At 43.9% G+C, this 12,508-nt stretch overlaps 1 protein-coding gene across 7 annotated transcripts in view; it reads left to right on the top strand.

Annotated features, from left to right (window-relative positions):
* Positions 1–12,508, top strand: part of CIT (citron rho-interacting serine/threonine kinase) — a 91,533-nt gene that overhangs the window by 74,274 nt on the left and 4,751 nt on the right. For all 7 annotated transcript variants that reach the window (XM_088143214.1, XM_088143217.1, XM_088143215.1 and 4 more), the window contains 12 exons: positions 323–460; positions 1,578–1,758; positions 1,952–2,043; positions 2,759–2,863; positions 3,845–4,014; positions 5,490–5,570; positions 5,920–6,055; positions 6,869–7,008; positions 8,289–8,381; positions 9,369–9,477; positions 10,188–10,316; positions 11,383–11,463. In XM_088143214.1, the coding sequence (XP_087999340.1) occupies positions 323–460; positions 1,578–1,758; positions 1,952–2,043; positions 2,759–2,863; positions 3,845–4,014; positions 5,490–5,570; positions 5,920–6,055; positions 6,869–7,008; positions 8,289–8,381; positions 9,369–9,477; positions 10,188–10,316; positions 11,383–11,463 (1,455 nt within the window). The remainder of the gene's footprint in view (positions 1–322; positions 461–1,577; positions 1,759–1,951; positions 2,044–2,758; positions 2,864–3,844; positions 4,015–5,489; positions 5,571–5,919; positions 6,056–6,868; positions 7,009–8,288; positions 8,382–9,368; positions 9,478–10,187; positions 10,317–11,382; positions 11,464–12,508) is intronic.

The following is a 12,508-nucleotide window of genomic DNA, read 5'->3' as shown; positions in this document are numbered from 1 at the left end:
CAAGCGCGTGTGCTGCTGTTTATATGAAGCAGTTGACCAATTTGGAGTTTAGGATTTGTTAGAGGAAGGAGCTCTTGAAGTGATAATGTAGATCACCCAGTTTCTTTGAAAGCTGGTAAGCTATTTTTGCTGTAACCTCATTGGACGGGTGGGGAGAAGATCCTGGTCTGCTGCCCCCACATTCTGCTCTAATGATATCACTAGTAATGTGTTAGTGTTGGCCTGCATGTGCCTTACAGGGAATTGCCAATAATTGTATCTTTTCATGCAAGCTGTGCCTTCGGATGGGCCCCAGCTAATAATGTCGTGCTATTTTCCCTAGAGTTTAATCGGCGCCTGAAAGAACGAATGCATCACAATATTCCTCACCGCTTCAATGTGGGTCTGAATATGAGAGCTACAAAATGTGCCGTTTGTTTAGATACGGTGCACTTTGGACGCCAGGCTTCGAAATGTCTTGGTAAGAGTTATGGGGAAGGTGAAGAGCTGTAACTGAGCAGGTTACGTATAGGTGGTTTTATTGGGAAAGAGATCATTTGGAGGAGGAGTTAGGAGACACATCTGAGAATGAGTCCCATGCCTTTGTACATATTTCCACAACATTTTTGTGCCCAGTTTAAAAAGAATGGGGAATTTGGAATGTATATTAACATTCCATATCTGAAGCAATAGCTGATTGGGACTTATTTTTCCTAACTGATCCCTGAGTATCTCAGCTGATACCTGTGGAGGCTTCTAGACCAATGTTTCTCAACCTTAATAACTTTAAGATGTGTGGACTTCAACTCCCAGAATGAAGTTGGGGAATTCTGGGAGGTTAAGTGCACCTGTCTTAAAGTTGCTGAGGTTGAGAAACCCTGTTCTAGACTATAATGTCCTTTTTTCTGTTTGCTTTCTTCCCTTTGATCAAACTTGTCTGATTTGAGTGAGGGAGTGGCATAGGTACTGCTGTGAATGAATAAAAACTGATCATTAATTTTGAATTTCTCCAAGACCCTGTTTTTCCCTTTATATTGCCAAGCAACATGAAGCTGTCTATAAGAAAGCGATCTCCTTTAAACTGGATTTCCTTTCTGAAGAAGCATGCCATGTTTCTTCTGGGATCTTCACGCTTTCCGGGAATGCCAAAAGGATCTCTCCCCCTGGAATAAAAACGACACAGACTGGGTTCAGACGTCAGGCTGAGCACAAATTTAAGCAGTGTTGTGAATTGTGTAGAGACCAGGCTCAGGCATAATGCTAAGCCATAAGCTATAACAGCCGAGTCCACACAAGCTAAACCACATCAGCTTTAGCGCAGTGTGTGAACGTATCTGAGCCATCCGATATACATCCTTGACAGCTCATCCCCCAGAAAAACAAGCACTTCTGAGAGATGGACAAATTCTATGGTAAACTGGAATGGGGCACAGAACAACTTTTTAAGTTGCACAGGCACATGTGACTCAGGATGCTGCTCTGCTCTTTAAGGGACTTTTCAAGTGCAGTTTGCTTTATATGAGATAACTTTTGATCTGGCTGTTTCTATATGGTGTATTCCTCCTCTTCCTTCTCACCCGCTTTTTTTTCTTTTTTAGAGTGCCAGATGATGTGCCACCCCAAGTGTTCCGCCTGCTTGCCAGCCACTTGCGGCTTGCCGGCTGAATACGCCACGCATTTCTCAGAAGCCTTCTGCCGGGATAAATTGAACTCCCCGGGTCTGCAGCTGAAAGAACCGGGCAGCGGTTTACGGCTGGAAGGATGGATGAAGGTGCCCAGGTACAAACGTGAGTCTCTGCGCTTAAGATGCCAGCCCAGCTTTGGGACTGCTGAAGGAAGAGCAGCTCTGAAGGCCTGGGCTGAAACCGCGGAGGCTGCTTCTCTTGGTGACGTTTTGTAAGAACTTCAGACTCCCAGCTAATCCAGAGTCTTGCAGAACCTCTAACGAAGCCTTGTCCTTCTGTGTTTTCAGAAATAATAAACGAGGCCAGCAGGGCTGGGACAGGAAGTATGTAGTTCTAGAAGGAACTAAAGTCCTTGTTTATGACACAGAAACAAGAGAAGGTAACTTTTTCTCCATCCTTAGCTTTCCTGTTGTCTCTGATGCAGCCGCTGATCAACCTCTTATTTTGGGGAAGTGGGAAACAGTTTTATATTGTAGGTTCGGAAGGATTCTGGTAGCATCTTTTCCAGCTAACCCAACTGCAGCTCATGCAGGTTTGCAGCATTTAATCAAATTGGTTGGTTAGAAAAGATGCTACCAGACTCCTGATTGTTTTTTGTTTGTTTGTTTTTGCCACCGCCCCCCTTTAAACTAACATGGCTTTCCTCCTTCAATAGTGTAGGGTGTTGCTGTTCAAACAACTTTCACCCAGGAACTATATTTATTTATTTTGCACTCAGTCACCAAGGAACCACCATCTACCCCCCGCTTCTGGTTGGCAAAAAAAAAAACCTGGGGACATTCTGGGAGCCATAGCTGGTGATTTCTGTTGTACCACAAAGGCTGGCCATTTACCCAGCACGTTTTGCCTGGCAGGGCACGGGTGAAATAGTTTGGGACTGACAAGACTGACAACCTTTCAGAGAAGGTTCTCTATTGTTAATTTCCTCCATGAGAAATTGGCAGGCTTTTTCCTGCAGTGATGCAAAACCTGAGTTTTAAGAAACCCAGTTTTCTGATTGGCCTTAAGATTAAAATCTAACAGGCGAAGACCCTCTCCTCATTATGCTTCCTTTGCCCGTTCATCTCTCTCTCCCCTTCTTATCATTTTCAAAGCTGGACAACGGCCCGTGGAAGAGTTTGAATTGTGCCTTCCAGATGGAGATGTTACAGTCCACGGGGCTGTGGGAGCGACGGAGCTTCTAAATACAGCAAAGACAGGTGAGGCTGGATTGAATTAGGTGCTGCAGAAGTTAGTTTGGGGACAGAAAGATTGTGATTTTTTTTTTTCAAAGACGATCTTAGAAGTTGTAGAGAATAAAGAGAATGACCTCGACAGAGAGAGGGAAGATCCATGTCCAAAGCAACAGAAAGGAAAACGTTGCGCATGGAGGGATTACAAAAACATTTCAGACACTCCCCTAATTCACATGACTTATAAAAGAGCAAGGAAGGGAAGCACAATCAGACTTGCAAGATTCTGTCAGTAGAGCCAGCTTAAATAAAAGTTTTTAGTCTTCCATGGAATCTGTTTCTTGGTCTGGTCTGCCTTGTAGGACTGGCCCGTTGCCTTCACTGTCTTTCCCATTCTGCAGCTCACCCATATCTATTATTAAGGGATGCTTCAAAGAGAAAATGGTAGTATCTAGGGAAACATGTAAAATATAGATGCTCTGAACCTGTGTTTCTCCTTGTTGAGTCTCTCTGGAAGCATGGGGGAAGAGAAAAAAGTGGCATGCCAAGAATTAATTTTCAGAAGCAGACATTCCAGAGGAAAAACTTTCAGAGGCTTGGACTCTCTCAGTTGTAGCACCAGAAGATGCTCCTGACCGTGACCAAAATTTGACCACAAGTTTGTTATGCAGAAACTCTGAGGTCCAGTCCAGATTCATCTCCTGCCTGAATCCCTGGAGAATTATTGCCAGGCAGTATTGTCCAAATGTGTTGGGACTGCAATTGCCATCATCCCCAGCTTATCTGGCAGGGAATTCTGGGAGTTGGAGTCTATGCTTTAAGAAGGCAGTAGAGTGGGGCAATATGTGCTGCTGTTTGTCTACTGCTGTTTAAAGTTAAACTTCAGCGGATGATTCCTCTTGTTCGGTTTGCATCGGCTCTGAAAGCAGAGGAACGGACCAGCAAAAGAGTGCAGATTCTTCCCTAATCCAGGTTGTCTCTTTTGTGTTTTGTTTGCTAACCACTTAGATGTGCCATATATATTAAAACTGGAGTCTCATCCCCACACCACGTGTTGGCCTGGCCGGACTCTCTATTTACTTGCACCCACTTTTCCTGATAAGCAGCGTTGGGTTAATGCCCTGGAATCCACAGTGGCAGGAGGAAGAGTTTCCAGAGAAAAAGCAGAGGCTGATGCTGTAAGTTGAAAGAAAGAAACTAGGGAGGTGTGGGATGGGCCAGTTAAAATCCTTTCAAGAAGTTCAGAAGGAGAAAAATGACAGTGCTAGCCAAAACAGAGATGACTGGCTGCCTCACCTTTTTTTCCCTTCAGAGGGTAGGACAAACCTGGATTCACTCATGCCTGTCTGTTCCTCTTGGAAGGGGTGTTTGAAACAGAGGCAGATGTGTTCTTTTGATGGAGAAAACATTATAAGGTGAAATTTTTGATCAGGGAGCAGAGTATCCCTTTGCAAAAGCCTCCTGGTCAAGAGAGGCTTCTTAATCAAAGCCTTTGGATCAGATTCAGTCCCCCACCTATGACTTAAGTCTCCCAAATGAAAAGGGAAAAATGCAGTCAGGATTCCTTTACTGAATGTCTTGTGCAGAAAGAGCTCAGTTTATGCATATAAGTGTGCTCCAATGATTAATAAGAGCTCAGGCAGCTTTAAATAAATTTACTTGTAATAATAGGGATTTTGATCAACTAAAATGTATCTCATTCGAAATTAGGCATTTCTGGCACCCCATCGATATATAATCTTTCATTGTCTCGTGGTGCCTTGGTTGTTCTACATGCTTATAAAATGTTAGCTGCAGGACCGAGTATCTGTCGGGTTTATGTTCCTCTCCAAGCACTAAAAAAAGAAATGATTTCTCAAGGGCCTTGCAAGTACATTCTGGAGATATCCAACAGAGCTTTGCTGGCTGTTTGGTTAGTTGCGAAGGCAGCCACCTTCTTTTTCTAAATGCAAATCCTCGAGCTGTATGCTTGAGCAGGGGAAGGATCAATTGAGAAAAGCACATAAGAGCTGCAACAAAGAGGCTACGAGCGCTTCAGGCCTCCTTAGAAGAGCAATAGCTGAAGGAAAGCCAAACTCGGTCTTCCTTTGGGGGAGTAGAGGCCAACCTGGATGGCCTTCCTAGATGGGGAATTATTTCCAGCTGATTCTGAGATCATGGGGGACATCCAGTAGTGATTCTGCAAAGTGATGCAGAATACAGAAAAGATGTCCTTGTGATTTGCCTGCATAAGGTACTGCTGTCAGCCTAAACCAGTGTTTCTCAGCCTTAGCAACTTTAAGATACGTGGACTTCAACTCCCAGAATTCCCCAGCCAGCATGCTGGCTGGGGAATTCTGGGAGTTGTAGTCCACATATCTTAAAGTTGCCAAGGTTGAGAAACACTGCCCTAAACTGTGGCCTGGAAGAGGAGGAGCAGCATGTTCTTGTAGTTTTTTTTTTCTTGCTTCATCAAGACAGATGCAGTGTTTTGATCAGATCCCCAGCTTGTGACAAGGTAGACTAAATCTAAACAGAACAGTGGCTCTTGTAGTCTTGCATGCCTCGTTTTTTCTTTTTGGAATGGGAAATGGAGCTTCTCCCTGTTGGCATTCTGACCAGCATATTCCTTAACTAATTCAGCCCCCACTTCCTCTTTTCTACCCCTATGCAGAAATTACTAGGAAATTCTCTCCTGAAGCTGGAGGGAGAAGACCGCTTGGATATCAACTGCACTTTACCCTTCAGTGACCAGGTAAGTGGTTTCCTGTTTCAGTTCAACCTCCCCGGAGCAGAAGCTTTTGGGCTCCCGGACAGGAAACTCCATTTAGGTTTTGAATCATTGGCGAATCTCCTTTCATCAGGGCATTTTGCATTTATTTATTTTTTATTTATTTATATTTCAAATTTGCCATCGTTCATCTCACTGCAGAGCAACTCTGGGCGGTTTATAATCGAAGAATAAATATGAATTAAAATAGAATAAGTAATCATTACAAACACATTACAAAAGGCCCCTTTATGAATATGTTCATATTTTGAGCAACCTTGCTGCCTCCTTTCTATGGCGTTTGACCAAGGGATGTGTCAATCCCGTTGACTAGGTCGTCCTGGTGGGCGCGGAGGAAGGCCTTTATGCCCTGAATGTGTTGAAGAATTCTTTAACGCATGTCCCTGGGATTGGTGCTGTCTTTCAAATACACCTCATCAAGGACCTGGAGAAGCTGCTTATGATTGCAGGTAGGGAGTAGGAAACGATGCCTTCGGTTTCAACAGAAGCCTCGCAAACTTCTTCAGTAGGACATTTCTCTCTGCTTGCCTCCTTGCGGCTTGAAATCTTACTCAACAAATGTGAGCTTTTGAAACTCCACATATACCTTCAGATATATCCTACCAACAATGAGGGCTAGAAACTTGCGTTTAAAAATGCTGGTTCCTGTGATATATATTGTCTCTCTGGGGTCTCCCCTGCATTTCCATGCAATTATTGGAAGTGTGCAGTCCTGAACAGCATAGAATAATGCCTGTTCCTTTCCATTTTGCAATACAGAATTGAATGTATATATTTTGTTGCCTTCAGAGGATTTGAAGTCATTCTCTGTGGCATCTTTCAGCCTTTGTACGTGATTTTTTAAAAAGCCCTTTATATCATCTTCCATTCTGATCTTTTCTCAAATAGCTCAGCAGCCTTGTTTCCAATGGCCAAATGATTCTTGGGGTCAAATCACAATACACTGCAGATGGTAGAGGGGTTGTATGTATATGGATGGAGCAGGAGTGTCTGCGGGATATGGTCAAAAAAGTCAAGATGGTGGCCATGATGGTGCTAACAGCTGTTTTTTATGCGTGTTGCCCACCCAACGCACATAAAAATGGGCAGAGTTTCAATCTCAGCATCATGGCCACCATCTTGACTTTTTTGACAGTACCTTCCGGATGTCCCTGCTGGGAGTGGGCTGAACTTTGATCTGTATTATTTTGCTCTGCTGGTTGGATGTGTTTCTGTTCTTCTGGCTTGATGAAATTTAAGCATCTGTGGTGTGGTTTCCCCAGGAGAAGAAAGGGCGTTGTGCCTTGTTGATGTTAAAAAAGTGAAGCAGTCCCTCGCTCAGTCCCACCTACCAGCCCAACCTGACGTCTCGCCCCATATTTTTGAGGCTGTGAAAGGCTGCCATCTTTTTGCTGCTGGCAAGGTAGGTCCTTCAAGCTCTGAGTTAGTCATGGAGCCACACTTGGAACTCTGGGCTAATAATCCAAGGGGTTGCCAGACTCCATCTGAAGAACACACCTCTGTTGCTCGTATGCTCCTGAAAAATATTTGCATTCTGCACTTCATCATACTATGATTTCAGGGTAGTTTTCAGAGTAAAAGCAATACACACACACACACACAGAGTACATATACATATATATTTAAAGCAAGAAATTTAAAATCTTGGGAAGGTGGTACTTCACAGTATTGTTCACAGTAAAATGGTTTGTATGTTGGTTTTATGTCAAAGGTTTTATTTGCAGGTAAGTAAGTTCACACCTGAGAGCCCGTTTGGTCTAGTGGTGAAGGCACTAGGCTAGAAACCGGGAGACGGTGAGTTCTAGTCCCGTCTAGGCACAAACCCAGCTGGGGGACCTTGGGCCAGTCACTTTCTCTCAGCCCTAGGAAGGAAGCAATGGCAAACCACTTCTGAAAAACCTTGCCAAGGAAACCGTCCAGGCGGTCTCTGAGAATCAGACCCAGTTGAATGGATAGGGGGAAAAAAGTTCGACCCCCCCCCCCAAGTATCTCCCTAATGTGAGGGGGAGTAAGCAAGCCTGGCCCTCCAAGACCATCGCTTAACTCTCTCTCCTGTAAGGAAATGACTGCTATTTAAGTCAGTTCCCTCCCTGCCTCCCTCGTATTCATAGAATCACCTTCTGAAGAACCTTCCCACCTTTGGAATTTTCCTCGTCTCCTGAGGCTCTGGTTGAATCCAAACATTTGCAATTATAATAACTGCCTTGGGCGTCCCTGTTTAGCTCTTTTCCACGTCTTCCCCGATCTCTCTTTCCCCTCTTTTGATCTGTAAGCCGTTTGTGGCAGGGATCTGTCCTGCATTCAGAGAAGCAGGTTGCAAAGGATTATTACTATTCTTGTAATCAAAATAAATGAATAATAAGGTAAAAAAACAGGGCTGTATCTGGGGGTGGGGTGCTGCAGTGTCCAGTTCTTGTGATTTACCCTTGTGGAGGAAAAAAACATGAGAACTCACCAGAAGCATGGCAATTTTAAAAATACCATACCTGTAGCAAAAGAAAAGAAAGCTGCTTGATCAACGTGTTGCGTAACTTGGTCTTTCATTTAAGTAGAAAACTTACGTTGAAGAAGTTATTCCAGCTGTAGAAACTTCCTTTTTTGTCTGAGTCCTTTCAAAACTCAATTATCCCAAATAGTACCAACCTCTTTACCAAATGGTGCTCCTCTTGGGTTCCCTTGCAGATTGAGAATGGGCTGTGCATCTGTGCAGCCATGCCCAGCAAAGTGGTGGTGCTGCGTTACAATGAGAGCCTCAGCAAGTTCTGCATCAGGAAGGTAAAGTTTGTCTTCCAGTTCCACAAATGTCAAAAGTTGGCTCCGGTGAAAGCCTGGTGGCACCTCTATTAGATCAACAGAACTGGACCATGTCTGGCCTCCATCCTTCTCTTGCCCTTGAACCAGCCTGTCTGCAACATGAATGTCTGCATGATAATTCCTTAGTATAAGTTAATGTTGTATCCTCACATGTCTCCATATTCAGCTGATTCAAGAGGTTCTTGGTGGTGTCTCTGCCATGGTGGGAGATGAGGATTGTGTCTTCTGGTTTTCAACTCTATTTTTCAAAGGGTGTCTCAGGACCCCAAGGTTTATGAGAACAGGAATGATAGAAAAGTTGTCCCAATAGTCAACATTCCTGATCTTCTCCTAAAATGTGCAGCTACTGATCGTTGCTTGAGTCTTCTAATCCTGAAACGAAGCATTCTGGAAGGGTTCCAAAAGATTGAATGTCTGTTTATAATATCTCCACTACAGTAGCTCTTGTGGGTTCTGTAATCCTAGAACAATACTGAAACAGTAGCAAGTCAAGAGGCTATCCCTTAGGGATGCTGCAAAAAAGTTGGTCTCTGTCACAGAGAACATAGACAAAGGCCTTTAGTTATCGGAAGGCAGTATCTGGTTGAACATTAGGAAAAATTTCTTCAGGATAAGACCGGTTCAACAAAGGCATCAATGGGGGCAAGGTATTTGGTTTCCCTTTGCTGGATGTGTACATAGAGCCTGGAGACCTAATGGTTTAGGGTGCTTTAATACAGGTGTAGCAAGCAGGGGTGGGATCCAGCACCCCTTCTAACTCCATGATCCTATGGACAGCTGTGAAACATTTTTCTAGAAGTGAGATCAAGCAGGCCTTTGATCTGTGTTGTATTGTGTGACTACAGAAAGGCAACTTCTGGGAAAGATCTTCAGCCAGGCAGGGGGTTACCCAATGAAGGAGAATCTTGCTGACCAACCTTGTGTGCTTCATTGTTTCTACCCTCGCAGGAGATTGAAACCTCAGAGCCATGTAGCTGTATCCATTTCACCAATTACAGCATCATCATCGGGACAAATAAGTTTTATGAAATTGAGATGAAGCAGTATACCCTTGAGGGTAGGAATCCCTTCTTATAAGCATGCTTTTAAGGGAGAACGTTGAAGGCTCTTTGGGAAGTGGTGATGGTAGGGCTTCTATCACTCTGATTCATGCCTGATCAAATTTGGTCAGCAGAAAAAGGCAAGACCTTTTGTCGGGGTGGAAACAGAATGGGCTGACAGAGAAGGGAGCTCGCAGTGGGAGTCAGTCCAAGATCTGCATTAGAGATCTAGCAGGCAAGGAACTTCCCAAATTATATCTCAGATGCTGAAGTCTGCTCAGATAGCAAGTTTTTCACTCAGCCAAAAGAACAGCATAGGACCGTCACCTCTAGCAAAAATGACTCAGAATAGAGGCTAATTGGACCTTATTCACTGCTGTGCTCCTATGGAGCAATGGACAATATACAGCCTTCTAGATGTGGCACTGTGTCTCCCATCATTCTGCATTGTTGGATCTTGATGGCTAGGGCTGTAGGGGGTCAGACTTTAAAAACCTGTACAGAATCTCATGTTGCCTATCTCTGCCACAAGGGAAAATCTTAAAAATATGTTCCTTTTTGGACTTCCTGGTGGGTGGAAGAGAAAATGTCTGATCCACAGTTCCTTCCACAACTAAAGGGCTACATAGGTGTAGATGGTTGGTTAATAGGTAGCATGGTTGAAAAGAAAGGTGTGGGATTCCAGGGAACTCCTTGCTTTTTCTAAAAATGAAATATGTTGTTTTAGAATTCCTGGATAAGAATGACCATACCTTAGCATCAGCTGTGTTTGCATCGTCCACCAATAGTTTCCCAATCAATATCATCCAGGTGAATCCAACAGGGCAGAGGGAGGAATATCTGCTTTGTTTTCATGGTGAGTTCAATATGTTATCCTTGGACTGTCCTACAGGGTGGTCCTATGCCAACATTCTTCTGCAACAGAAGCAGATAATGGTTTGGGGCCTGGGGGTGCATTTGGAGTTTTGAAAGCTGGTAGCATACTTACAAAATGGTTGCCGTGGTGCTCATGGCCAGTCAAAGGAGAACTGGTCACCTAGGATGTTCCTTACCATTCCAGGGGAACCTTGGTGAGCATTTCTGCAAGGAACTGGTGATCTCCTTGGTAGAATGGCAGTTTCTTTTTCATAGAGCTTGTGTTTCACACAAAAGGATTTTGCACTGCACCTATAGAGGATGTTCGGCAGCACAGTTTTCGGTGGAAAAGAGGTCCTTCTCTGCCCACTTCAAATATCCTACAAGGGACCTCCCACATCTCAGTTTCTTTCACCCACCACAAAAATAGCATCTCACGTGGTCTCTTCCAAAAACATCTTCCATTCTTCATATAGCAGATGTTTCTTTGATTCAGCATTAGTATTCCCAAGAGATTTGTGCTTTGTCAATTGGGTGATGATTGAATCAACAGGAAAAGTTTCAAGTAGAGCTATTTTGTTCCAAGCTGCTTTGTGCTCATGCCCAAGTTGCTACTGGATTTATGCGGGTTGTAAGGCTGCACATTTCTTGTAACTACCCTTGAGTTCCATTTGTCAGAAAAAGAGACTGTAGGAATTCTAATAAATACATCAGATATCTGGAAGTCCTTTGGTTGCTATTCCTCTACGGCAGTGTTTCTCATGCTTGGCAACTTTAAGATGTGTGGGCTTTAACTCCCAGAATTCTGAGAGTTGAAGTCCACACAACTTAAAGTTGTTTAAGGTTGCAAAATACTGCTCTAAGGGGTTCAGAACATGGACATGCATATAGTATTGACCAAGCTGAAACATTTTTAGCCACTGCTGGAGTTGAAGTTGTGTTGTGAAAAGAAATGTTTTGTTAAGGACAATTGAATTCTGGGCTCCTGGCAGATTGCTGTTTCCTTCTTTCTTAAATATCCCATTTCAAGTGACTCTTCCTGATTTTTTTCCCCCACTCCCCTGCAGAATTTGGCATCTTTGTAGACTCCTACGGAAGGCGCAGCCGCTCAGATGACTTGAAATGGAGCCGTCTGCCTTTAGCATTTGGTAAGTGCTGTGGTTTGTTTCTAACCGCCTTGTTCTGCACACATCTTATTCTGGTGTTTTTTGAACTCAAGAGGGTTGGAAAAATACTCAAAATGCATATCCTTTAGAGATGCAGCTTGTAAAGTTGATTGGAAAAGAGATGCAAGGAAAAGTCTAACAAAAATTATCTTTCCCATTCTACCATACTTCAGTAGGATTCGTGTTGTGTTGTTTCTTTAATATAGAGCAGTGTTTCTCAACCCCAGCCGCTTTAAGCCGCTTTAAGATCTGTGAACTTCAACTCCCAGAATTGAAGTGAACACATTTTAAAGTGGCTGGGGTTTAAAAACACTGATATAGAAAGTCTCAACCATCTAACTGCTTAAAAAATATATTGTAAAAAAAAGTACAGGTCCTCATTTAGCAACTTTCTTGGACAGCGACTGTTCAGTTACAATGATGAAAAGGTAACAGCGACCAATACCCACAGTTATGACCTTCACAGTGTCTCTCTGTCATGTGCTCACCATTACAGTCAGTACGTGTTGTTCTGTACCTGACCAGTTTTTTTTTTCTTCCTCCCCCCCTCGGAGAGCAGAGAGATTGCCTAAACAAGCTGTCTCTTCCTGAGCTGCTTTTCTCCAAAGCGCAGCACATCCCTAAAAAGTGCTAAGGGGATGCTGCCTGACACTGACAAGATCCAAATCAGTTTCACACTGAAGGCTTTTGTTTGCCTCCTAAGCAGCTGGTGGCTCATAGCCGTGAGCGTGCTAGGCAAACAGCTGGCGCTAGCGCATTCCTTTCTATGTGTATTCCCCACTGTGTGCCTGCTTACTCTCTTGTAATCCCTTCCTCTCCAATGAGTGTAAATACAAAGATTAATTTTCTTCTTGCTAATTATCCCAGTGCTGGAGTGAGTGTTCCAAAGGGCGGGGGAGTGGGGAAGAAGGGCTGTGAGATCTGCCCTTTTACCTGGCTTCCTCGTTAGTCGAGTTCTGGAAACCTTCCCCGCCATTTGGGCTCACCAAACTGCTTCTGGAGGACGTTGGCATGGGACCAAGTCAGT

The sequence above is a fragment of the Python bivittatus genome, unplaced genomic scaffold (genome assembly GCF_059951505.1).
Source record: "Python bivittatus isolate LINGU-HERP-01145 unplaced genomic scaffold, Pbiv_v1 ctg000280_np1212, whole genome shotgun sequence".
Taxonomy (NCBI): domain Eukaryota; kingdom Metazoa; phylum Chordata; class Lepidosauria; order Squamata; family Pythonidae; genus Python; species Python bivittatus.
The sequence above is the reverse complement of the archived record's forward strand: the minus strand, read 5'-3'. Positions and strand labels throughout refer to the sequence as shown.